The following is a 27,715-nucleotide window of genomic DNA, read 5'->3' as shown; positions in this document are numbered from 1 at the left end:
TTTTAATACCTTAACTCTGCTCCGTAGAGAACTGGCTCTCTGTCCTAATGCTGGTTTGGAAAGAAACTCCTCACCTTTAGTGTTCACTTCCTCCTGGCCCTTAAACCTGTTGAGTCAACTTACACATAATTATTTTATGCTTGCTTGAAATGAAGGCCATCATCTTTTATATCTGGGGAAACAGAACAGTTCACTGTTGCTTTCAGTCGGCTCTATCAGTGTTCACTTATCTTCTATTGCCTGTAATGATCCCCCCCACAGGCATACCACTACATTAAAATGCCCCATTTTGCTGGATTCATTGCTAAAATAAAGCCATAAACTTCAAATTAAATAAAGCATGTATCATTTCAACATTATTTTAAAGGTTAAAGTTGATGATGTTACTGTTTTTTTTAATTATTGAGTCGAGGTGGAAACTGCAAAGTACTTAAATAAAAAAAGAGCTTCAAGGAAAATACATTCGTAACTCAACAGCACCATCTAGTGAAAGTGAATGGGATCAAAAGTGACACGCTCTCAGTGGTGGATCATCTCCTCCATTTAAACACAGGCATACAGTCATATTGAATGAGTGCTTTATTTACAGCTCCTGACGGCCCACCACAGGATGTCACTCTGGAGCCCACATCCCCACAGAGCATCAAAGTTTCCTGGAAGGTAAAGTCCAAACAAAGAAGAGTATTTTTCCCCTCTGCAGAGACAAGCTGCTGTCATGAATGTATGATAGATAGTTGTAAAACAGACTTTGAACTAAACCTACATTATTATATGTTAATATTTTATTCAGACCCCAAAAAGGCTAGCAACCACTATGTGGAAGCTAATCATGATCTGAATTAGGAATAATGTCATAAAAGTAGTTGAAAATTATGTACATGGTTAAAGAAGGGCTAGCAAGGCTGACATCAGAAGGAGTAATAGTGACTTACAGCATATGGGAACAACTATAACCTGTGGTAGTTTCAAGATAATAATTTGGTCAGGATTGTTTATAAATATACACTCACCGGCCACTTTATTAGGTACACCTTACTAGTACCAGGTTGGACCCCCCTTTTGCCTTCAGGACTGCCGGCGTGATAGCATCCCGTAATTGCTTGTGATGTGAATCTCCCGTTCCACCACATCCCTAAGGTGCTCTATTGGACTGAGATCTGGTGACTGTGGAGGCCACTGGAGTACAGTGAACTCATTGTCATGTTCAAGAAACCAGTTTGACATGATTTGAGCTTTGTGACATGGTGCGTTATCCTGCTGTTGTAACCAGTGGTTATTAGAGTTACTGTTGCCCTTATATCATCTTGATCCAGTCTGGCCATTGTCCTCTGCCGCTCACTGGATATTTTCTCTTTTTGGGACCATCCTCTGTAAACCCTAGAGATGGTTGAGCATGAAAATCCCAGTAGATCAGCAGTTTCTGAAATACTCAGACCAACAACCATGCCACGTTCAAAGTCACTTAAATCACCTTTCTTCTCCATTCTGATGCTCAGTTGGAACTTCAACAGGTCGTCTTGACCATGTCTACATGCCTAAATTCATTGAGTTGCTGCCACGTGATTGATTAGCTTTTTGCATTATGGATCAGTTGAACAGGTGTACCTAATAAAGTGGCTGATGAGTGTATATGACATTGAGAGAAGATGAGTAATGATATTTCACATGTAACAGATCAAGTCAAGCTGCATGACCTTGCTTTAGTTTTAGTATTTAATGTTTGACCAGTTTGTGTACTGCTCCTTTAACTGTTCTTTCGTCTAATCCTCATCTTGCAGCCTCCCCAGAGGCACCTGCAGAACGGTGTGATCCGTGGCTACCAGGTGGGCTACAGAGAGTACAGCCCAGGTGGAAGCCACCAGTTCACCATCATCAGCGTGGACACCACAGGAGACACCACAGAAAGCATCGTGCTGGACAACCTGAAGAAGTTCACCCAGTACAGCGTGGTGGTGCAGGCTGCTAACAGAGCAGGCACTGGGCCGTCCTCACAGCAGGTCGTCACCAAAACCCTGGAGGACGGTAAGGAGGGGGATGTGATGTGATATATGTGTTACTGTAAATGTGTATGATCCCAAGTTCACGCGTCTTATATTAGTTAATTGGTCTTTTGCTTTAATATAACTGTATAGTTTTCTTTAAATTGTAGACTACTTCCTATTTGACTTGTTATTTTGAACCACATCTCTCCAACCTCCTGTAGACCCTTTAGATGCAGTGGCTTTAAAAAAAAAAAAATGAGGCTCCAACATATTTTTGTGGAAAGGCTCCCCTCTGCTGGACATTTGTGATATTACATCAGACAAACAGACGCCTGATGCTCAGCACTATTCTCCCAAAGTCTCTGATTATGAAGGATGTGTAGACTTATTTTACAAAATATAAAGAGTTGTTGAACCCCTGATTTACTCTACCATTTATTAACAATAAATTGGATGGGTAGGTTTAATACAGAATAACCTTTGACATTTGACAACATTAATATATCTATTTTTTTTTTAGTTTGAGGATGCAATTGTCATTATTTATGAATTATTAGGCAACTAAAACATTCAATCATTTTAAGATTTAATACCACTTTTTACTGATGTCTCCTCAAGTCATTATAAGATTTTGTTGTCTCAGTGAGAAAGAATAAGGACGCGAGTGCTGTGTCATTGTTAGACGTGACACAGAAATGATTAATGTATCTAAACAAATGTTCCAGATATAATATTTGGTGTCAGCAGTTATTTTTCAAACTCATTTGTGGTACTCTGTGAATTGCCTACATGAGGGTACTCACACAGTCAGTCACTGCTACTGCCACTTCATAAGCCTCCATTAGGCCTCCACTTCAGCACTTACGTATCTCTCGCTCGTGTCTCTGGCAGTGCCGTCGCGGCCTCCTGAAAATGTCCTGGCTGTGGCAAAGTCCCCAGAGGTCATCTCGCTCTCCTGGATGCCTCTGCCCAGAGAGGCTCTCAACGGGAACCTGCAGGGGTACAGAGTCATCTACTGGGCCAACCTGCCCGATGGAGGTATTAGCATCAACACACACAAACACTGATATGATGTGTTGATCAATGCAGTTTACCTGCCGTGTAAGTCTATAGTTTACATCAGCTGATTCTCATGCTGATCAACAGTGGAAATACAAAGTCTGCACTGCACAGAGGGAATATTTGTGGTTCCTGTGTTTTTCCCTTGATGTATACCCTGCTTTATAGCAGCGATCCAACCCTGCAGTCTGGCTGCTCTCCATCAATAATTCACAATGCAATAACTCAGTGAGGCCCACTGCCTCAGCTCTGAGTGACAGGACACAAGGGAGTAGAGGAAAGGCGAGAGGAATCAGAGCAGTAATGAAAAGTAAAATCCCTTAATACCTTTTTTGTTTTGTTTTTTATAAGTGAAAATATCTCATTATGCAGAGGATTGCTTCCCATATGTTATCTATACTGTATATTCAGTCAGACATTGATTCAGGAAACTGGAGTCATTTTTTTGTTTTCATCACAGGTAACCAAAATTGAGATAACTTCTGAACTGCAGTGTGTAGAAACCTTGAAACCCAGGCTTATTAATGTGTTTCCTCTCCCCTGTCAGAACTTGGAGAAATCAGGAACGTGACCACCAATCAGCCGTCTCTGGAGCTGGATGGTTTGGAGAAGTACACCAACTACAGCATCCAGGTCTTAGCCTTCACCAACGCTGGAGATGGGGTCCGCAGTGAACAGATCTACGTCCGCACTAAAGAGGATGGTATGATACATGACCAGATATAACAGAAACAACTCACTCATATTGAATTGGTTGATTTGAATAGTGAGTTCTGAAAATGCATTGGTACAGTTCAGTGTAGCCCATACAGTAAACTAAAGTGAAGGTTACAAGGTGCTGTGTAGTGCAGGAATACTTAATGCCCACTTAGAACACATTTTTATGACCTTTTTCAAGAGTATTAAACAAACTAATAGCCTCCATCACACACCGTGTTTCAGTGTGATTTATATGCTTAGCAATACATACTAAACGTATGCATGCATATTCAGTATGTATATCTTGGCTCCTCTGAACCCCATGCTGTTCTCCTCTTCCCCCAGTTCCTGGTCCTCCAGCGGGGGTTAAGGCTGCAGCCTCCAGCAGCTCCGTTGTGTTTGTCTCTTGGCTGCCTCCGCTCAAACTCAACGGCATCATCAGGAAATACATCGTCTTCTGCTCTAACCTGCATCCGATGGTAATAGCATTTGTATACCAATGGATTTTTAGTAATCGCTTCTGAATTTCCCACACAGCAAATCCAGGGACTGTGCTATTAAGTAGCTCAAACATTAAAACAGCACGCTGCTACATGAAGCTTTGGATCAAACCATCTGTAGTTTGCCATAATGATAGTTTTCTGTTTACAAATGTCATCTCTCTTTTTTTCACTGCTGCTGCCCAACGATACATTAATCTCTCCTCCCTCTCTGTTTTGCAGGTGATGAGTGAGTTTGAGGCGTCTCCAGATGCCTATTTCTACAGGATCCCCAATCTGGCTCGTAACAGACAGTACAGTATCTGGGTGGTGGCGGTGACAGCTGCTGGTCATGGCAACAACAGTGAGAAGATCACAGTGGAGCCTCTAGCCAAAGGTGCACCACCCTAACTAAGCTGGCCTGATATTAACCTCTATTGTTGTTCTGATTCATACAGCTATTGTCATCCAAAGCATTTTGAATAATAAGTAGATTCTCTTTCTGCGTGAAATACATAAATGTTTACTTAAAAGTGTGTCGTTAACAACTGCAAAAATACTCATCGTTATTAGACCATTGGTTTTCATGAAGGTATAATTGAACAGTCAGGCAACAACAACTAAGAACAGATAGCAAGAATAGGTGTTAATCACATGCAGCACTTCTAATTAACCAAAGGGATTTGTGAACCTGTGTCTTGCTTCCTTGACAGTTGCTGGAAGCATCATCCATTTCGACCAACAACAAAGTTGTGTGTTTGTGTGTGTTTTAGCTCCAGCCAGGATTCTGACCTTCAACGGGACAGTGACCACCCCTTGGATGAAGGACATTGTTTTACCATGCAAGGCAGTTGGAGACCCTCCTCCTACCATCAAGTGGCTCAAGGGAAAGTAAGTCACACACAAACAATCACGTACTGACAGAATATCAAACACTGTAATGGCTTTTCAACATGGTCTTAAGTAATGAAGGAATAAACATTGTTTCCGTCTGTCTCCAGCACTAATGGAACTCCTACTCCTGTCCTTGTGGATGGTCGTCGGAGTGTCCATGGCAACGGTAGCTTCATCATCCGCACGGTGAAAGCAGAGGATTCTGGGAACTACAGCTGTGTGGCCAGCAACAACTGGGGGTCGGATGAGATCACACTCAACTTGCAGGTCCAAGGCAAGTAGTCACAGAGCACACAGTACAGGGTAATGCCGATATATTTTAACCTGAACCCCATTTTCCCATGTTCCTGTGTCTAAGTGACTAATGGGGACAATTATTTTGGAATTTTTTGCAGTAGTGAGCAAGAGGGCTGCAGCAGCATTGAAACAGGTTACAATGTAATTACTCAAGGCATTTGTGTACCATCAAATTACGTCCACTGAAAATTCTTGTTTTTGCCACTGACAGGCTCAGATTATTATTGTCAAAGCATTATGGAAAGGATCCCTACAGAGATAGACCTTTTGCTGTAACAGTAAAATCGTTGTTGTTCACCCAGAAACAGCCCTGACATTGCTATCACCAAACCCACCAGATTCCACTTAATTAATCAGTAATTTTATCACTGTAAAACACACTTCATTCAAAGTTGACAGAAAAAAAAATAATACTCACAAAAGCTGTCTTGCTTTTTCTTTTCAGTATTCCAACAAACACCAACTCTGGTCCGCCCAATTAGATGTGAAAATATGCTGGCTCTATGCATGCTAAAATTGCTGATTATTTATATGGAGTCTGGTGGGTTTGGTGATGGTGATTAAGGGCTGTTTCTGTTTAAACACAAAGGATCTTACTCTTTAACTACCCACCACCCACTTAATTGGGTGCCTACCCAAATGCGTGGAATGCCCACAGTACATAAAGGAGCCATTTGATGGCGTCAGCATCCTTTTACTTTGCAACAATGGAGATTGCCCACTGTCTTTAAACCCTGCAAGGTTAGGCCATGGCTCCACCCTGTTCGCTTGCATACTACCTTGGATGAGTGGGGCCCCCTTCTTCTGCAGTAGCCTAGGTTATTAAGGCAGGCAGCGACTAACCTTTAGCCTGTCAGGATCACTGTGGCTGGGTCGAAGTTATGTCATGACAGGGCATTCATTCCCTGGGCTCATCCACTGTATCTATAGAGTCCAGTGGAGGGCAGAGCCTGTGTGAGATGAAGGCTGAGACATTGTAACCCTAGTTCTTTTAGCACAGACGGGGCCCTGTTGCTCCTACGGTGCTTGATGAAGAGAGTGTACGCTGGCGACATCATGCAGGTCCTTTAAAAACTGTGGGCTCCACATGTATTTGATTAGGCACGTCCTGATTGGCCAGCTACATTTGTGCAAATTTCAGTGGGCGAATTCCTGCCTATAATGGAAAGAGAGTATTACCCATATAGTCCAGTAGAGGGCTCCGCTTATCGTAACCATCGTTGCACAGCTGCCGGCTGCAGCCCTCTTGTTTAATACTGGACCAGTTTCAAGAAGTGTTGTTATTAGTCACCTAGACACAGAGACATGGGAAAGTAGGGTTGAAAAGTTACCCTTTAAAGAGTCATAATGCTGTGCTGGGTTTCTTTATCATGCTGAACACAGCCAGTTTTACAGGAGTGGGCTTGAAACTTGAGCAGCTGTCAGGTTATATGACATTTCTTATCCCACCAGATTTCCAAGCACAAAGGTTTCTGCCCCTTACAAATCATATAGCTCCCAAAACCCTCAGATAAAAAGAAACAGAAGGACTGTGAACAAAACATCCTCAACAAATGGTCTTCATCTAGGAGTGTGTCCAAACAGGGGTGATCATACTGTTACAGATTAGGCACTGAAGACATGAGGCAGTTTAATACGAATACTAACCATGCAGTGCACCTTGTTTGTCCTCAGTCCCTCCTGACCAGCCACGCCTCACAGTTACCAAGACTACCACCACATCAATCACATTGTCATGGATACCCGGAGACAACGGAGGGAGCTCCATCAGAGGTGAGAACGAAACAGTGGCACACACATACAGCGAATACATCTGAGACAGCACAGTGTGCAGTTTCATCACAGCTTAATGTGATGTACACATACATAAATGCACTACAACTCCAAACATTATCGTTTATATAAAAAGAATCACCTCCCTTCAGTTCCCTGTGATAACCAGTGTCACCGCCTCCTTTACTCTGGTCTAACATCCCTGTTTCTCATTATCTGGTGGTTCGGGCTGAATACTCGAGTCCTAAAAGGTAGATTAAAAAGCAGCAGGGAAGATTAGGTCTGTTTAAGTGAAAGATTAAAGCGCTCCATCTTAAAAAAAGCGCAATCACAGTGAGACTATTTGTGGTGATTCATCACTGCTCCTAATCATCCGCTCCTGTCTTCAGAGTTGCAGTCACTAAAAAAAGCTGTTCATGATGCCTTCGCTGTGATATTTGTTTTGCTTCCCTGCTCACAGCGTCATCCATCACCAAAATACACACACCTAAGCTTACAATTGTCTATTTTTAGCAAGGCTTGCAGCGGGCTCTAAGGAAGGGGATGTTGGTCGGTCGGCCTGTCCTTAGACTGTCACTCCAACACTTTTGCCCCCGTTAACTGTAACTGTATAACTGAATGATTGGATGGACTGCCATGAAATTTGGTACGGATATTCATGGTGCCCTGAGGATGAATCGTAATGATCTCTAACTTTTTATTTAGTGTCACCAACAGGTCAACTATTTGCACATGTTCATCACTTATTCACTAGCTTATCTTAACTAGAGCTAAGGACTGTATTGCTGTCAGCAGCTGCAAGATTTAATCTTGTGTATGCATTTACCAATTTCTTTAAAAAGATACTTAAAGTGTTGTCACCTTGATTAATGTGTCTATGGTTGTCGATTTTTCAGACATCCTCATACTACACTTACACATTATTCAGCCCAAAGTCGGGTTGAATAGGATAACTTAATTGGAATAATACATTTCCACTCATTGTTACCATTTGGATTTAGATCCAAACAGCATTTACAACTCAGAAACTTGTCATTAAAGCTGAGTCACAACCAAGGGGTTATCTTTGGGTCTGACAAGTGAAGCCAATGCGTAAGTGGTTGAACATGCATTCTTTCTAATGGCCAGCAGGGGGTGACTTCACTGGTTGTGAAAAGAAGTCCAGTTGTATAGAAGTCTATAAGCAAATGACCATATTTCCATATTTCTCACTTGCTTTATTACCTCATTAAACATGTACTTAATGAGTTTATAACAGCATTCCCACTGATCCTTAAAAAAGTCTTAAAAGGCACTGAATTCATCAATCTAAAAATAAGGCGTTAATTGATTTTAAAATGTTTAGAGTCTTCCAAAAGGCTTAAAAATGCTGAGACATGGGAAGAATGATTTTATGAATCTTTTTTTCGTTTCGTTACATTATAGACCTCAAAATACTTGGTGGCATCTTTTTAAAAAATTTTATTTACTGAATGCCTCTAGCATTAACATCACGCAGATCAGGATAGTCCTATCCTCATAGGATAGGATAGACCAGCACTCATGTTTTGTTTCTGGCCGGGACGCTCAGAGCAGAGGATCTACTGTCTGGTAGCTAGCTTTTACAGTACCCTGAACAACATGGACAAGTGCAAATTAAACAAAAATTTGCAAATTAACTGAGATTTTTTGGCATAGCCTAACTGGTACAAGAAAATGCATATGCAACTTTGTGTATTCTTAATGCGAAAGGTTTTCCAAACTTGGAAATCAGGGCAGTGGAATCCCGTTTACAGAATGAGAAACAAAAAGCCACCAACAAAACTTGACAGCTACCACTAGGTACTTCCCAGCTCTGTTCTATGCGCATTCCTATACAGATTTCTACAGCTGTAATAATAAATAATACTTTACATCAAGATAATTTTATTGTAGGAAGGACACGTAATTTATGTTAAAAAAAAAATCTGTATAATTCATTTACAAATCTTGTGTCTCTTCCTTCTCTTCCCATCTCACCATTTGCCTCCCCAGGCTACATCCTGCAGTACTCAGAGGACAACAGTGAGCAGTGGGGCAGTTTTCCCATCAGCCCCAGTGAACGTTCATATCGTCTGGAGAACCTGAAGTGTGGCACCTGGTACAAATTCACCCTGACGGCCCAGAATGCAGTGGGGCCAGGGCGCATCAGTGAGATCATTGAAGCTAAGACCCATGGGAAAGGTAGGGAACTGAATTTGTTTGCTACATTTCAAGTTGTGAGTCTCAGCCTCAGACAAAATGGAGCACTGTGATAGCAACTAATCATGTTGTCTAAGATTGTTCATTCATGGGAGTCATGTTCCCCAAACTGATATTGCAATTGTATCTAATACCGGTGGGGTAAAATGAAGGAAAGTAGGTAAGGGAATATTTTCTTTTCTCAGCCACTGAAATATAGTGACATGATGGGATTTTGTTTTCATTGATCTTAAAAACTCATAACTCAAAACTGCTATAACATCCACTAAATCATATTCCTTAGAGCTCCTTTATGTCCTCAAAAGTTTTCATGTTAGTTGACAGAGAGATCTTTTTTTTCCAAACTGTGAAATGTTGGTCACCTTTACCCCCTCTCCCTATCTTCTCCTCAGAGCCGCAGTTTGCCAAAGAACATGAACTCTTCACCAGCATTAACTCCACCAGGGCCAGGCTCAACCTGGTTGGCTGGAACAACGGCGGCTGTCCGATCACCTCCTTCATACTGGAGTACCGAGCGGTGGACTCGGCCACCTGGACCACTGCCCAGCGCACATCGCTGACCAAGAGCTACATCCTGTATGACTTGCAGGAGGCCACCTGGTACGAACTGCAGATGAAGGTCACCAACAGCGCCGGCTCAGCAGAAAAGAGGATCACCTTCGCTACTCTCAATGCTGACGGAAGTGAGTTTGGATTAAACAGATTGCCGGATCATTGGATCAGGATGGAGTAGAAGTATCAGGAGAACCTTAGGATTAATTTAAGAACGTTTTAACATCTCTCCAAACTGCAAAATTTGGCCAAATGTGTCAGTTTAGTTAATTTATCTGAATGTTATGAATCAGGAAATGAGTATTCTTCTTCAGACCTCATCCTGTTGAACATGTTATGAGACAGTGTCACAGTAGGCAAAATTTTTAAAGTAGAGCACCACAATGCTTCACATCAACATACTAAGATGAAGAAAGTAGAAAGTGCTTAAGACTGAAATTACTATTCTTAAATCATAACAACATCAGTTAAAACAGTGTTGCACCCTGCATTCGACTGTTCAAGGTAGCAGTGTTTCAGCATAAAGAGCTGCTCTGCAGCTCTGCCTGCGGTATGTGCTTTCAGACTGTTTGTGATTAAGACAGTTTTGTAAGCCTTTGAGCAAATTGACAGGTATTCTGAGGGCTCAGCTGAGTAAGAAAACGGCGACGATCTTCAGATTCTCCACGGGCCATGTTGTAGCTTTATTTGCCTTGGGCTACAGATTGTGTCAGTCACACACAAAGGAAGTGTGTAAGCTGCGAAGAAGGATAGGAGGTGGTGAGAGCTCTGTGGTACACTCCAGACTATTCATTAATTTCCTTTGAAGGGTTTTGCTGAGACGTGTAAGATGCCTGTCAGGATGTTGTGTGTGTGTGTGTGTGTGGATGTGCTTTTGCGTGTGTGTGTGTGAGTGTGGACATATTTGTATGGGTACTATTGTCAGTTTGACAGTGGGTCTATAGCTCAGCTCAGCTGCAGAGCAGCAGCCCAGGAGACTAAAAGCACAGATTCAGTCATCTACAAACCTGGTGCCCCAGCTTCGATCAGCCGCAGCTTTTCTACTATGACCGAGGAGAAAAATATATTTAACAGTGATTGCGATTAAAACACAAATTTAAAGAAAAAAAACATTAATTTAAAGCATATAGAGATCAAGTTACTGTGAACGGCAACCAAACAATATCAGTAAAGCAAGGGATAAGTTTGAATATACCGACCAGTCTGAGGTTTGCATGTGAATGTGTTTGTATGTGTTGGCCCTTTCTACAATGAGCCCAGTGTGTGCTGAGATAGGCTTCTGACTGCTGTGACCCTGTTTTAAAAAAAAGGATGGAGGGATGGATGGCTAATGACTAATAGTATCAATAAAGATGATATGTAGAAAGCTCAAGTAAGAGGCTGGTAAAAGACCTGAATTAGCTTTCTATTGTGTTTAAATCAGCTAGGATTGCTTTTTAAATGTGTAGCTCAACAAAATGGTCATTTGTAAATCATGCCGTGTTACCTTGAATTTGTGAGGAAAACTCTTTTTTTCTTGCATTCCCCACAGAGAACGGCAAACATACTAATTTATGATTGATTGTAGACCGTGTTTGAGAACAGCAGAACTATATAAAAACATTCCTTTACAAACTCGCACACATCTCGTGCAGTATAATCCAAGTCTCGTTTATCCAGTTGTATGCTCAGTACTTCCCAAACACATGCAATTTTGCCAATAAAATAAAATTTTAAACAGATTAAATCTGAATTTTAAAGGAATTTGGAGTCTAGCTTTGAAAAGAGTATAGATACGTTTAATTTTTACTTAACTTTTAAAAGGAAATGTTTAACGAAAAAGCATGTGTTTGGGAAGTAGTGAGCTGAGACTTGGATTATACTGCACGAGTTGTGTGAGTTTGTAACCAGATGTTTTGATATAGTTTGCTGTTGCTGAACATGCTCATCAATTAATTAATAAATCAATATGTTTGCCATTTTCAGTGGAGGCATGCAAGAAGAACAAAATTTTCTTCTTGAATTCAAGGTAACGTGGCAGTAGCTAATTGATTTACAAAACAGTCATTTTCTGGGTGAAGTGTTCCTTTCAGGGATTTCTGTTCAAGGAGTCCAAGGATTACAACAAAGTCTATACAGTAAAAGCATGCATGTGTTGCATAAATGGAGCAACACCTGCGCACTAGTTCAGGCAGTCAACTCGAGCTGCACTGATTCATACACACATCATACGTCACTGTATATATGTCATCTACAAAACACATCCTTCCAAATTAGTCTGCAAAAACTTCCCAGCTCTCTCTTTGCCTTGTCAATACCGCTGCTGCCCTGTATCAGTACTGCTGCTCGCTCTTTCAGCCCCACTTCCATCCCAGCATCCACCTGCAGGCTCCAGCTAAGGGGGGGGGGAATATTTAATCATCTCTCCCCAATATCTCCCGTAAACATATTTGCGGAGAGCGATGAGGCTGGAGTCTAGACGCCAAATTCTAACTATGTTCTTCTATTGAAATAAACATGAGTGGTCTGGCTGCAATAGACTTTTTCTTCCATCCTTTATCATTATTTTAAACATTGTTATTTTGGTGTTGCACATTATTATTTGGTGTTGCATAGAGTGAGCAAAGCAGATTGCTTTTGAAGAAATGTTTCACATAAACAGCAACAAAACTAAACATTAGAAAGAAAAGAAGATGTCATACCTCGCCTAGTAAATAGATTCAAGTTGCAACACTCCAGGTGAATGTTCAGATGAGGCTCTAGGTGTCTAATTGCTCATAAATGTTTCTTCTCCTTAGGTACGATCCCCCCCTTGCTCAAAACAGGAGATCCCATCTCGGACAACATGTCAGGCAGCGGGGGACTGAAGATGGTGGTGACCATCACCTCTGTTCTCGTGGTGGCCGTCCTGGTCTTTATCATGCTCATGGTGCTAAAGAGGAGACGGAGGGAGCAGAGGCTCAAGAGACTCAGAGGTGAGCTGAAGATAAATGATGGTTTGTTTTGTATGATGTTCATCTTATAGAGCAAGAATACACTTCATCTGAATGACAAAAAGAAGACCCCACATCAGGTAGTCCTTAAGCACATTCGCATGCTGAATACACACATGTAAAAAGACGTGCACTTGTCCAGTGTGTGAGTGCCATGTAATTAAAATCATTTTGTGCTCTGCTGCACCTGAACCAGTTAAGCTGAGTTAAACCAAAACGGAGGTTAAACTTCACCTTTTTAATTAAGAACGTAGTTGTCTCTTCAAGTGAAACACCTCCATGTTAATTTTTCAAAGTCTTTCACATGCTGTCGTTGCCTTTTTGTAAGCTGAATTGTCAGTGACTGTACAGTGTTTCCACCGCTGTAGCTTATCAACTAGGACAGTACTATTATGGTATTAACTACCTCTTTGCTGACTTCACAGATGCCAAAAGCCTGGCAGAAATGCTGATGAGGTATGTATGCTTAATTTTAATTTATGCCCGCTGTTTTCCTTTAAGCAGCGGACATAAATCACAGTGTAGCCCAGAGTTACAGTACCTATCAGTAAAAATCAAATATATTGCACTCAGGATATGCTGTCCCTCTTGCCTCCTTACAGCTACTTATCAACTTAAATGGAATTGAATTAGCATTTCTGCGATACAATGCAAAACCACACAGCTGAAAAATAATGAAATTTTCTCATTAATCTGCACAGTAAGAACACACGGACTCCAGACACAGTGAACAAGCAGCAGCAGACGTTAAGAATGCACATCGACATCCCCAGAGCCCAGCTCCTCATCGAGGAGAGGGACACCATGGAGACAATCGGTAAGATGCTTGAAGTGAGACCTTGTGCTCGTCAGCCTCCATCTTCATTGTACTTACAAATGACATGAATGTCTTATTCTCCTATCTCTGTTTTGTTTCCTTGCTCTACCTCCTTTTGTTCCTTCCTGTCTCTTCTCTCTCTCCCTGCTATTTTTCTGTCTCGTAGATGACAGGTCCACCGTGCTGCTGACAGACAATGACTTCGGGGAGACAAATAAGCAAAAATCCTCCACAGTGACCCACACAGTCCACTACCAGTCTCTGTCCCAGGCCACCGGACCGCTGGTGGACGTGTCCGATGCCAGGCCTGGAACCAGTGAGTCCCACCACCGTCAGTGCTCATCATTTATTTCCTTTACTACTAATAACAATACCAGTACTGTGTTACTAACATTAACATAATGTTGAATAAGTGTCTTGTGGTTTATTTGGTTACTCTGCAGCCATGAACGTCACACTGCTGATTTTCTTCCTCAATCTACACAGTTATATTCTCATAGATGGGTGTCACTTTAAAGGAGCTGTATGTGACATTCAGAGCATGTTGTGAGTGGCCTGGCCAAGAGGGCAGCATAAAGCATTGTTACAAGTTACAACAAGGCAAACAGACATATACAACTGTCATACACAACAAATCGATAAAAACCACAGTATGCAATTAACATGAAATACAAGGTCCCGGAGCAAGAACAGATATGATTTGAATAGGGGCGTCGGTGGCTTAGTGGTAGAGCAGGCGCCCCATGTACAAGGCTGTTGCCGCAGAGGCCCAGGTTCGACTCCAGCCTGTGGCCCTTTGCTGCATGTCACTCCCTCTCTCTCTCTCCCCCCTTCACACTTGTCTGCCCTATCCATTAAAGGCTGAAATTGTCCCCCAAAAATATCTTTAAAAAAAAAACAAAAAAAAAAGATTTGAGTATAATTTCTAAAATGATTAAGGAACAATCACATTGACCAAAAGAGCTAATTTCTCGATCCTTTAAATTAGACTTAAATTCCCTCACAGTGATCAGCTCTGCCAGTTGCACATCTTTCTGTAAATTATTCCAGGAAGAAGGAGCAGCATATTTAAGAGCTTTTTTGCCAAGTTCTGTTCTCACCCTTGGAACCAGCATTTGTAGAATATTATGAGAGTGAAGGCCATATTGATTTTGGTTTCTGCGCATGTACTGTATGTAGACAGATAAGAGGAACCAGGCCAAGAATAGATGTTTATATAAAAACAACCAAAGCAAGAGCCTGCAGACATACAAAGATGGCCATTTAGCGGTGGCATAAAGAGTACGGTGGCGTATGCGATTTCCACAACCAGTAATAAAGCACAAAGCACGGTGGTACACAGTGTCTAACTTCTTTAGGCACTGGTCATGGGCATTCATGAAAAGCAAATCACCATAATCCAGCAGAGGTAAAAAAGTTGCAGATATCAAGTGTTTCCTTGATTCAGAGTCAGAGCTGGGATTGCTTACACATGGCTCTCAACATGGAGGTGGCTGAGCTGGGAGCTAGAAGCTAATGATGCTAACAGTACTAACAGTGCAAACAACAGCAACAGTGCTGAGGGTGGACTTATGTTTCTGCATGGGGACAGCAGTAACCACTGAATGAGTGCAGTGCAGAGTGGCAGTGATTAGCTAGCCAGTAGGATATACACACACAGGAACTCAGATGCACTCACATGCACGCGCCACAGAAGTTTAGATTACAACACAGAGAGAGAGAGAGAGAGAGAGAGAGAGAGCCTGACTTCATTCTCTGCTCAGGACGCCATTTCTCCACCATATCTTTACATAGCAAATAGTAGTTTGCTGCTGTAATAATGCTCTGAATGCCACATACAGCACTTTTAAAAAATATTTGCCTAAGCACCATAAAATACAAACACTTGTAATAGCATTTTACTGCACAGTCATCTAAATAACAAGCAAGGAAAATAGCTTTTCCACTTTGTCTTTGCTTAACCATAAACAACCTGTGAGCCGCCTTCCAGCAGTGAGATTACAAAGACACTGCGGCCGTGCTGCAGAGCCTTTGGTGTTTGAGCTCCACTGAAGCAGAACAGATGAAGACTAGCGATCTCCCTGCCTCATCTTGACACGTCCTCACCTGTTTGCCCCGCTCCAACTGGCCAGTTGGACCTGAGTGCACACACGCACGCCCAGATGTGGACACACACGCTCAGATTAGTGCTGCACTGAAATCATTTTGTGCAGTCAGTGCAAAAATTGGATATTTTCCCACCTAAATTAGCCAATACAGATTCAAATACCATTACTAATGTTCACTTTTGAGATTGTTTTAGCACAGATAGACATGCAGGGTGTCTTGTGCGTATTGATTGGTTTAAAATGAAAGTTCTGTGTCTAATTTTAAACTTAAGTTGCACACTCCAAACAGAAGCACAACATATCAGTTCAACAATCTGCCAAATATCACGAGGATATAAGCTGCTTTTTCCATGAACATACCGTGCTTTATAAGTATGTTCATTATCTGCAGTCAGCAACAGTATGGCCACATATTAGGGCATCTGAAACACACACTCACTCACACACACATGGCTCGGTATAATAAAAACACATGCGCAAGGATATAAAATTCATACACACACACACACACACACACACACAAGCATTTACACATCAGCTTATAGTGGTATGAGCGGTTCGTTTAACCTGGCCAGTGGGGCATGAACTCACTTTGCTGACTCATCCCTTTTTTCCCCCCTCCCTGCTGTTAGCCAAACACCTCCATCATTTCATCCCTCCGTCCCCACTGATAGGATTACTGTCTGACCTACTACAATTACCAGCACCATTCTTCTCTGCACAGATCCAATCCAGACCCTTTTCTAAAGGCTCCCACTCTGATTTGGCCCAGCGGTGCACAGAGCAGCCGCCTGTCTGGGTCAGGCTGAATATGATACTATTTATATGTCTATATAGAGACAGTTAGATCTCAAGATGGATGATAATGTCATTGCAGGGAGCTGTGGGATGGTAATGTTCACTGCTCGCTGAAGGGGTGAACTGTGGATTTGTACCGCAACACAGCGGGAAAGACACATATTCCCCTTCTCGTTCTAAGGTTCCAGCTATAAATCATGCAGTTTTTGGTTTCTGAAGAGACACATCTAAACATCTGTTTGGATATTAGCTGGGTCACTGTATGTATGATCAAAAATTCAGCTGTTTGTCTTGCAGCTGAAGGTGCGGTAATTCCTAAATGCTGCTGGAGGCAAATGTGTCCCTGTTGGCTTGAATGTATTTGTTTGTTTGTTTGTTTGATGCCATCCCTAAAGACAGCATTTTTTATTCTGTGCAGTGATGACAGAAATATTGTATTTCCATTCTGTTATTGACAGAGTTATTTGGAAATGAAATACTCTCTTGGAGACTAACACAGTTGCCATAATTGGATTTTGAAGGAGAAATTTGAAGAAATGCAATTTATACTATCCAATCCCAGCTATGCATGACTCTGTCAGGGAACACTGTGTGCTTATAAATGGAATAATAATTTATGGTTTTATTCAAGCACTAATATCTATTTATTCACAGAATACAAGCTCCCAGACTTGAATTTTGAGTTCAGTAAAAGTGCAAGAGAAGTGGAAAATGGAGTAGCTGTTATTAGCTCTGTTCATCAACAGTCCCGCTCTCAACAGATCCCACTGCCAGACGCACTGCCAAAGCTGGTCCTGCCGCGGCACGGAGCCGCTATGCCAGCCAGTGGACCCTGAACCGGCCTCACCCCACCAGTTCCTCACACACCCTGACCACTGACTGGAGACTCCCTACGCCACGTGCCACCGGATCTGTGGACAAGGAGAGCGACAGCTACAGTGTCAGCCCCTCACAGGACACAGGTAGAGTGGAGCAGGGTGGAGTGTGATCATCACAGCTATCCAGGAACAACATGGACTCAGCCTTTTTTTAGAGTAAAGATTGAAGAGATGGGCGTGTGTGACAGAAATCATGTTGATTTGTGACGTTTTTTAGCATGATGGCGACCTGCATGGCTCTCACTTTGGTTTCTGTGCAATCCAAAACACAGTGGCAGTAGCTTTTCCATTTGAAAGTGTAACTTTGGGGCGTGCTCTTGGCTGAGGCTTTCAGGGTGTGACTCCAACTTAAACTTACACCATTTCTCACTTTGTCTTCGATACTTTTTTGGTAGATAAAAAAAATTAAAAACAAACCAAAAAACACCTCATAAATAAAGTTAAATTTCACCTTTCACCTTCTACAACACCAGTTAAAGTTGTGTATCTTGATGTGTGATTATCAGATCGTGCACGGAGCAGCATGGTATCAACAGAGAGTGCGTCATCCACCTATGAGGAGCTGGCCAGAGCCTACGAACACGCCAAGATGGAAGAGCAGCTCCGCCACGCCAAGTTCACCATCACCGAGTGCTTCATCTCTGACACCTCATCCGAACAGATGACAGCAGGGACCAACGACTACACTGACAGCCTGACCTCCAGCACACCGTCTGAGTCGGGCATCTGCCGCTTTACCGCCTCGCCGCCCAAACCTCAGGATGTCAGTCGGGTCATGACTATGGCCGTGCCCAAGGCACACAGACCTGGTGAGGAAGCGAAGTTTACCACACAGCTCATTCAGCCTTATATTTCCCCTTAATTATCACGCAACCCCTCCGTCCCCTTACCTTTCTGGCAATACATTTTGAAATCATCATCTAGCTTTAATTTTTATTTTCTACAAGAAACCAGTTTAGAATCACTACAGAGTGATACTAGTTGCTTAGCAAATATTGAAAGGTCCTTTTGCATTCACCCACACCTCTCTCACCTTTTAACATATAATAAAAGATAACAGAACAATTAACACAGGGACACAGGATATGAACTTGTGTCACATAATTTTTCTTGGCAGAACAGATGTCAATAATTTGGTCTATATGTTTAAAGCTGTTTTGCCAATCAGGTTGTAGGAAACTATATGGTATCACTTGTTCGTTTGTTGTTTGAGGAAACCCCTCAAATATCTCTTAAGATTAATTCATAAAGATTGACTTTTTATGCACTCAGTAGATTTGGAATTTGTTAAAATATGTGTTAGTGAGCACCTAAACTTTTCCAAGATAATCAATCCAGTGGGCAGGTGGCAAATCAAGAAACTGATTAAACAGCATCGTTACTACACAGGTGTGCCTTTTGATGATCACAATAAAAGGACACTTTGGTATGTGTCGTTTTGTCACACAACATAAAGCCACAGATGTTGCAAGTTTTGAGGGACGAGAGCTTTGAATTAAATATTCACTTAGCTACCATAAGACATGTCCAATGTTGATTCTGTAAATCTGGCAGTACATCCAACTGGCCTTATCAGTTGTAGACCACATGTAACCACTCAAGCCCAGGACCTCGACATTAACGTTTTTACCTGCAAGATCATCTGGGACCAGCTCCCAAACAGCTGATGCAACAGTTGGTTTACACAGCCAAATAATATCTGCACAAATCTTCAAAAACTGTCTCAGGGAAGCACATCTGCATACTCATTGTTCTTACCAGGGTCTTGACCTGACTTGTGCAGTTGTGAGGCCGGTTGGATGTACTGCCAAATTCACACAAATGACAGTGGAGACGTCGTATGGCAATGAAATGAACATTCAGTTCACGGGCAACAGCTCCTATGGATTTCCTGCAGTCAGGATGCCAATGACACACTCCCTCGAAACATGTGACATCTGTGGCACTGTGGTGTGTAATTAAACTGCACAATTCATAGCAGCCTTTTACTGTGACTATCCCAAGGCACAGCTGTGTAGTAATGACGCTGTTTAATCAGCTTCTTGAAATGCAACACCTGTCAGTGGATGGATTATCTTGGAAAAGGAGAAGAGCTCATTAAGATGGATTTTAACAAATTTTTGACACAGATTTGACAGAAATACATCTATTGAGTGCATGAAAAAAGTCTTAAATCTTAAACTTTTAAAAGATGAGAGCAAAAACAAAAGTGTTGCATCTAAACTTTGGTGCAGTGTATGTTTATGACGACACAAATCTGATCAGACCTCTTGGCACAGCACGTGTGCATGGACAGAAACATACCAAAAGGTTAACAGCACAATCATCCATCCTTATATTGTGTTTCTCTTACGTCATACAGAAACACGTGTAACCACCTTAGAGGGATCAAAACAACGTCATGTAACCCTTGGTCCAATCTGTTTACCACTGAACATCTATAAGGTCTTCATCTTACAGTATCTGAACCTTCAGATACCTGGAGCTTTGTTACATGCCTGCATGTGGACAGTGAAGGACCAAGAGGCCTTTCAAAAACACCTTAACCATTACCATGGATGAATCGTACACCCTCATACATACTATTGTTATTCATGATGACATTCACATACTTAAATATTTAATATTTGTTCCACGACAGCCACCACTTCAACTTTGATCAGCTTTCAATCCTGTTGTGCATCCCATTAGTCCTCAGACTGCTGTTATGCACCATATAAACTATCACACAGTACACAAGACTCTAACTGGAAGTGTACCAGCATTTTTCTAGGCCCTCTGTGGGTGTAGCTCATTTTTTTCTCCAACTTTCAGAGCCTCAACCCAGTAGGCAAGCCCATCACACATCATGAGCACGGATTATGAGATTCAGTTCTTCCTATAGCACCCCAGGGATGCCTTTTATTGAAAGAAAACAGAAAACTTTTCTTGCCAGTGAATGTTATTTTTTAAACTACATGAAGGCTCTGTCTCAAAAGTCTTTCATTACATCTGCAGTTTGAGGAAAGCTGCATTGCTGTCCTGCGCTCTCCTCTCAGGTTGTAGTCTTACCTTACATGACCCGCTGCTCCTCCGAGTTGTCCTGCAGATCAATTACAAGTTCTGGCAGAACATGCCAGCGAGCTGCAGACCACACACAGACATTCAAACAGACAGACATGTGTACACAGCTCATCCATCATCCTGTCCACCGTCATGTTATAGAGTGTCTGGGGCCATTGATAATTAGCGTTGTTGGAGGTGTCCCGTCTGAGGACTGGTAACATAGGTGTGTTTGTGTGTGTGTGTGTGTGTGTGTGCGCGCGCACAGGGGTACACGTTCCCAGAATCCTCAGTTTGATCAGACAAGGGTTGAGGCCATCAGATCTGCGTCTTAAGTTTCAAGCCTCATTATGTTTTGAACGTTTGCGCACAGGACAGCAGACTCATATCACCATTTCACTGGGGAGAGAGGGCACCTAAAGGCTATCTGTCAACCTTATCTGACGCTATTGTCACTCAGTACAAAACAGCACTTAGCCGCCACGGTGGAGTTCAGTGTAATAGCAGACTCTTAGACTGGTGTGGCATCGCTGAGTGCTAGACGCTGGTGTCAGTTACTTTGGGGGAAACATTATCGGCATAAGAATCAGGCTGTGTTGCCTCTACAGTTTCCTGGTCGGTTGCGGACTGTTACAAACTGTGTTTTCATATTGCAAAAAATATATGTAAGCCTTCATATAGAAAGTTTGGTGTAAGCAGGAAAATTGGAAGCACATTTCTTATGTCTTGAGTAATTCTGCCTAAATGTGTATTATATATTTACATTAGTGTGTTAGCGTTTTCAGCTTTTTTAGCTCTGTCAAGTGTTATGTATTTCAGCTGACTCTACAGTCTACGAAGTGTAAGACAAGGCAAATAAGAAAAAACGAGCTGGGGTATAAAATGAAGAGAATAAAAGTCAGAGCGCAGTGTAAGAATTGAATAATTTGATTTATTAAAAGGCAGCAGCAAACAGAAAATTCTTCAGCCTAGATTTACCCAGATACAGTAAGGAGTAGCTGGATTCACACATGTTTTTTAATCACAGGATCTCAAGCGCTTAGAGATGAGCCTTTGTAAATGACTGCTCTGACCAATGTTAATTTTTATTGTAAGAATTTGTTGCTGCATATGAATAAGTTGACTGTTAATTTCTTGTTAACTAGTCCTACTATGGTAACACTGGCCAAAAGTATGTGGAAACACAAATATTTCATTCATTTGTGACGCCTTATTTCAAAACCGGGGTTTGATATGGAATAAAGGAAGCCCTCTCACATTGCATCCAGTCATTTTACCCAGCATTTATATATGTAAAAATAGGATCTGCACACTTGGATCAATGCAAGTATCTTTAATTAACCAAGCTTTCGAAAGCTTGGTTAAAACAAAAGAAAAAATACACAGTAACATCAGAAAATGTACCAGTGGGATGAAAAAAACCCTGAGGGAACCTACAATGAAATTAGACTGCTAAATACTATATGCTTGCTACCAATTTACAAACAGACTTTTTTTTTTGTTCATTCAGTACAGGTATGTTATGGGAACAGAGAAGGTAACAAATGGTGTGAACATTCCCTCTCCCACCCTCAACATTTACAAACACCCCTGCACCTTCCACCCCCATCCCTACGGTCTCTATTCAAATTAACATGTCACACTTAATTACTGGAGTACTGGTTCTTGAGGCACTGAGAACATTAGGTTGGAAATCTGTGATATTGTGTCTTTCCAAAGGCTGAGAGTTGAGGACTTTGCTTTGTTGATCCTTACTGTGGATAGTTCGAGCATCACTATATCATCATCACTAAAATAAGCTAAGCACTGGTAAATGTGGAGTGATTTTGGCGATCATTTTCTTTGTTGCGGTTGAGCCAGAGAGCCTCTGTTTTTCAAACAAGTTCAGTTTAGAGTCATCGTTAACTAAGAGAAGAATTGGGTCTCTAGGGATTCGGTGACCAATCATGTCAGATATCACTGTCGTTCTAACCCAAAATTCAGTAAAGATTAGGAATGGCTTTGGTGATGTATTTCCTCTGGGGAGTCCAGTATATCCTATGGCATACGTTGAAATGGATCAACTGGTGATTTCCAATCAAAAATATTGGAGATAAAAAACCAGGAAGAAAAGGGAAATCAAAAATGAGGAAAGACGAAGCGAAGCAAAAAGTCTGCTCCATATAACTGTACCTCTTTATCTCGTTTACCCTTTACCTTTATAATCTGCAGTAAAAATAAATGTTCTCTCCCCTCCTGTAAATTCTAAGCAGAGTGTATAACAGTATTAATGTACTGAAACCCAGACCCAGCGCAGAGCAGTTTGAATGACAGCTGGCGAATGACCCAGCTTCAACCCCATCTGTGTCTCTATTACATCTGACTGACCTGAGCTGACCTCACCTTGTACTGTAGAGGCCAAAAGCAGCTTCTCATTCATCTCGCTCTCTCTCAGTCTCATCTTATTTCATGTGACCACCCACATCTGACAAACTTGTTATGAGAGTAACAGTTTATTTATTTGTGCTCTCTCTCTTCAGTGCCTCATAAGAGCAAATCCATTGGGTCCGTGTCCCATTACAGCTTGTTCCTCAGCACTTTGCTCATAAACTTTTTACAGTGGTGCAGGTAATTACAGGGCTACAGGCAACAGGCAGCTTATGATAGGCTTGTAAAAATGTTGCGTGTGTCCCTGAATGACACACACAGTATAGAATGCAGGTCGGAGGAAACATGAGCCTTCGAAGATGCAACAGACGCTTACACAGATCGATGGCTCGGCAGACTGTTGCTGTTGTATTCTGGTTATACACATACTGTCCCATTACTGTACAATCTGCAATTTACTGGCTGATGAATTTTCAAACTACATCTCTAATGAGCTCCCACAGAAACACTTAAATCTATATTTAATTCAATTAACACTCCTAGCCATTCATCATCTTTGCTGGCACTAATCGGGCTTATTATAAAACACAGTAAATTATTCATTCTCCCTGTGAACCCAGAAATCCATTCTCCAAGGTCACATGTTAGAGTGAATCTGCAGAGACGGCCTCATCTGTGCCGGCATTAACGCTGAGTGGCTGGCAAGAAGCGTGCGTGTATATACATACGGTATACGCTTACATTAGTGCACACGTGGGCTGTCTACATGTGAGTGTGCCGACACGTGTGGGAGAGCGAACACGTGTTGAAAAGTGATTTTAGCGATGAATTGTACACCTGTAAACGCTTGGTGATCTCTGGTCCTCTGAAAGCTGAATGTTTCCCCAGTCATGAAACAATACAGACAGATCCTCTGCTCATTAAGTGTTGCATCACAGCAGATCTGGCAACCCAACACCCTTTTTGTGAGAGACTAATTTGCTCTGTTAAATATGTAATCCAATCAGTAAAAGGGATACAATAACAGTAGAGGTACTATCAACTCACTGAACTGAATCAGAGTGTCTCTCCCTCTATTTCTCTTCCTCTTATCTAACCCTTCACACAATTACTTAAAGATTGAAGAGGCAGCTTTTAATCGTGCTGTATCACTCAGTCAAGGTATTAAATCTGACCTGGTTTATCTTGCTACAGGCGCGTACAAGTTTTCTGTTTCCTAATAAGACTCCAGTTCCTCCTCTCCTACAGTGTAGCTAAAGTTGCAGCAGAGAGGGAGTTCGATAAAACTGCAAGCACAAATTTATGTAGTACATATATATATATATATATATATATATATATATATATATATATAGGCATAGTCCATCATTCAGGTTCTTCGCAGTAAGAAAAGATAACTCAATAACTTAATCTCTGCGTCACTCCCTGACTAAAAGATAACATTGTAATATCCAGCTCCCTATTACATTATGTTCTGCACATTTCTCCTGATAGCAACTATAAAATCAAATAGATTCACACTAGGTGGAAAATTGGTATTACATTAAAATAATAGTTATGCGAATCATAATGGCGGAAGGGCCCGGGGTGTGCAAGTGTAACAGTGTGAATGTGAGTTAAATATGGATTCTCAACTCTCTGTGCAGTTAATTCAAACCAAGAGGAAGACATAATACAAATGGAGAAACTCCGAAATGTTAAGAGCACATACTGTACACAGTGGGGATCCCAGAGAGTCTGCGGGGGCGAGAGACTCTCTGGTGAATATCATCATGGAACCAAACTGACCCCATTTGCAAACAGTACCAGTGGGGAGCGGCTGAGGCCTCTGCGGGCTGACACCATCCTGTCTGCAGTGTTGGATATTTCTTACAGTCAGAATATACATGTAGCTCAAAGCATTTAAAAAAGAAAAATAAAGTCCTGGGTGTCTTTTAAAAATAATTATTCAAATGTCAGTGTTTGAGTTTTTGTTGTTATTGTTAAATTTTTAATAATATCTTCACGACACATATCAGTTTTGTAATATCATTATTCTCATGCAGTTTCACATGTAGTTGATAATGAAATAATTTTTCCCTGACACCCAAAATACATGGGATACAGTTGCAGCAAGACATGTCTGCCACAGCATGTCTGCAGCAGAGCGAGTCCATTATGATCAACTGAAGCTGCTACACTGACCACAAAAGTCACACTTGCCAGCCAAGGCACCACGCCGCTCAATGTTATTTTTACGAGTCTATTTTTTCTTCTCTGTGTGTGGCTCCGCGGCCCTCCAGTAGGTAAAAACTACATAGAAGTGGGTAAAAAATAAGTATAACCTGTTTAAAAATGATAAGAATTATCAAATCGATGCATCCTGTTGTTAAAACGATCCAGTAAATTCATTTAGAAGCAAGTAATATAACCTATGCGCCTCTAAATCCTGCCTAACCAACTGCATTATCACTTGGCAAAACTCAATACACACACAATGAAGCTGGCAGCAACCTCATGCTGCAAAAACTGATTCTGTGTATCAGGTAAAATCCCAGCTCTGCCCCCAATATGTGACGCGACGTGACTGTGCCCCATGTATTTATGTTTGAATTTTGTGGGGAGGTCCTCTGGGTACGGGGCCACCGATTGGCAGATCCGCAACTGGGTTTTACAACCCACTTTTATAAGGGTTTTCAGCACTTTCTTTGTTTTTGTTTTAGCAAAATAGCTAAAAAATAGGCACTTTAAGTTTCCTGCCCGCCATCCAGCAGCAGACAGAAACAGTTAGTGACTAGCTGGTGAACATTGTGGTGTATTTAGAAGCTAAAGAGTCAGATAGTTCCCTCAGGAGTGTGTGGAGACCAAAAACAGAGCTAAAAGGATGCATGCTTACATTTTTAAAGTGTGCTGAGTCTGCTGGGTGTGTGAATAAGCAACTGTTTGTCAACATGTTGAGCACAAAAACTTTTAAGTTGGTGATATGTCAACATGATCACAGTGCACTACAGGCTTTTCTACTGTCTGCAGTAACCAATCACTGCTACTCATTCATATCGACTTCATAAGGTCACATGACTGTTGTTTTTACAGCTTGTTCCTCTGCCCCCAGGTGGCCTAAGAAATCAATCAAGGCTGCTTTAAAGTATTCTCATTACTGTCCAACAGCTCGTCAGAATATCACTGTGCATGAAGACAAACTATATTTGGACTAAACATTAATTATCTCCTGTGTCCTCCCAGGAGGAGAGCTGGTCCACCTGCCACCTTACCTCCGTATGGACTTCCTGTTGAACCGCGGCGTGCCACTGGCAGCCCGAGGTGGAGGGGTCAGCAGCAGCAGTGGCAGCAGCAGCAGTGGTGGAGGAGGAGGAGGAGGAGGCGGAGGTGGTGGTAGTGGAGGAGGAGGAGCAGGAGCAAGTGGAGTTGGTGCTGGTGCTACAGGGGAAACAAGAGGAGCAGGAGGAGGTGGAGGAGGAGCCATGGGCCAGACCTGCCTGGAACCCCAGAGGAGCCGTACCCTGAAGAGGCCACCTCCCATGGAGCCCACCCCGATGGAAGTGCCGTCACCTAGGGAGGTGCAGCAGTGGCAGCCAGGAACTGCCTCCACCCTCCCCCACAGGGATGTCCGGGAGAGGGGAGAGGCCCGGGGTGAGGTCCGGGCAGAGGTCCCCTCCTCGGGAGACCTGGCCCAAGCACAGGCTGCCAAGCTCAGCACTTCCCAGGAGTCACTGCTGGACTCCAGAGGACACCTGAAACAGAGCAACAACCCCTATGCCAAGTCTTACACTCTGGTATAACACTGGGACACACACCGGACTGCTTCAGACAACAGGACTACTGCAGACACACTGGAGGAGGAAGGACAGGAGACAGACGACAGGCACAGGATGGACAGTTTACCACAACAGAAATTGTTGTATATAGAGCCTTTCTGAAGTGGATGCTTTTCTTTGAGTCTGTCTTTCTTTCTTTCACTCTTTTCTTTCTTTCCTCTCTCGCTCTTCTCTGTTGCTTTCACACTTTTCATTCTCTCACACCTCGCTCCTCTTCTGATGAATTTTCTCTCACAGTTTTTATTTTCTACTTGAGTATTCTTTTATTCTAAAGTGACAACATATGAGGATTGCCAAAATGATTTATTTAAAAATTTGAGAAAGAGAAAAAATACTATTGAATTTATATCAAGGACAATTATAGTCATTATTATTATTACTATTATTATTATATAAAAAGAAAAAAATATCTAAAAAACAAGAAGGGAAAGGGAGGAGGAGGAGGACTCTGCAGAAGAACATTGCTTTCTTAATTTATTTTTATTTTATTGTCGCAGTGTGATGAAATCTGTGATTGGGTAACTGAGGGGGTTTTTAGCACTACAAAGAGCCAATAGAGGAGAAGAAGAGTGACGCCGGACATGACCGCCAATGCTGACCAATCGTAATGTTTTTCAACCTTTCTGACGACTGCATGGCGACTGATCAAATGACAATTAATAGGAATGGCTGGAAATCCAAAAAAAAAAGAGAGAATTTTTGTCACACTATGAAATTATACAATGTGAATATATATAAAGAGATCACTTTTATTTGTGGATATTACGGGGAAAATGATTTGGTTAATAAAGTCCTTAGTCATGTTTGCACACATCTGACTTTGATTCATATTGGTGGAGCCCAACATTCGTCCATGTCTCTGTTTGTCCCACTCTCTATGACCTATGTTTTGCTCACACTTTCCACCTGTCACTTGGGCAGCTGTGGCTCAGGAGGTAAAACAGGTCATCCACTAAATGGAAG

General features: G+C 42.0%; 1 protein-coding gene across 3 annotated transcripts in view; it reads left to right on the top strand.

Moving 5' to 3' along the window:
- dscamb (Down syndrome cell adhesion molecule b) overlaps nucleotides 1–27,483 on the top strand; it is a 172,443-nt gene extending 144,960 nt beyond the window's left edge. For 2 of the 3 annotated variants that reach the window (XM_049577356.1, XM_049577354.1), the window contains 18 exons: nucleotides 590–660; nucleotides 1,779–2,022; nucleotides 2,874–3,020; nucleotides 3,589–3,744; nucleotides 4,086–4,219; nucleotides 4,463–4,616; nucleotides 4,993–5,110; nucleotides 5,221–5,387; nucleotides 7,085–7,183; nucleotides 9,197–9,385; nucleotides 9,796–10,086; nucleotides 12,733–12,909; nucleotides 13,353–13,383; nucleotides 13,629–13,744; nucleotides 13,911–14,075; nucleotides 17,412–17,612; nucleotides 18,035–18,337; nucleotides 26,160–27,483. In XM_049577356.1, coding sequence (XP_049433313.1) covers nucleotides 590–660; nucleotides 1,779–2,022; nucleotides 2,874–3,020; nucleotides 3,589–3,744; nucleotides 4,086–4,219; nucleotides 4,463–4,616; nucleotides 4,993–5,110; nucleotides 5,221–5,387; nucleotides 7,085–7,183; nucleotides 9,197–9,385; nucleotides 9,796–10,086; nucleotides 12,733–12,909; nucleotides 13,353–13,383; nucleotides 13,629–13,744; nucleotides 13,911–14,075; nucleotides 17,412–17,612; nucleotides 18,035–18,337; nucleotides 26,160–26,716 — 3,320 coding nt within the window. In that variant the 3' untranslated portion in view covers nucleotides 26,717–27,483. The remainder of the gene's footprint in view (nucleotides 1–589; nucleotides 661–1,778; nucleotides 2,023–2,873; nucleotides 3,021–3,588; nucleotides 3,745–4,085; nucleotides 4,220–4,462; nucleotides 4,617–4,992; nucleotides 5,111–5,220; nucleotides 5,388–7,084; nucleotides 7,184–9,196; nucleotides 9,386–9,795; nucleotides 10,087–12,732; nucleotides 12,910–13,352; nucleotides 13,384–13,628; nucleotides 13,745–13,910; nucleotides 14,076–17,411; nucleotides 17,613–18,034; nucleotides 18,338–26,159) is intronic. The other variant, XM_049577355.1, reaches the window with a different exon arrangement.
- Nucleotides 27,484–27,715: the final 232 nt, after the last annotated feature.

The sequence above is a fragment of the Epinephelus fuscoguttatus genome, linkage group LG5 (genome assembly GCF_011397635.1).
Source record: "Epinephelus fuscoguttatus linkage group LG5, E.fuscoguttatus.final_Chr_v1".
NCBI lineage: Eukaryota > Metazoa > Chordata > Actinopteri > Perciformes > Serranidae > Epinephelus > Epinephelus fuscoguttatus.
This window is presented reverse-complemented; position numbering and strand designations above follow the sequence as displayed.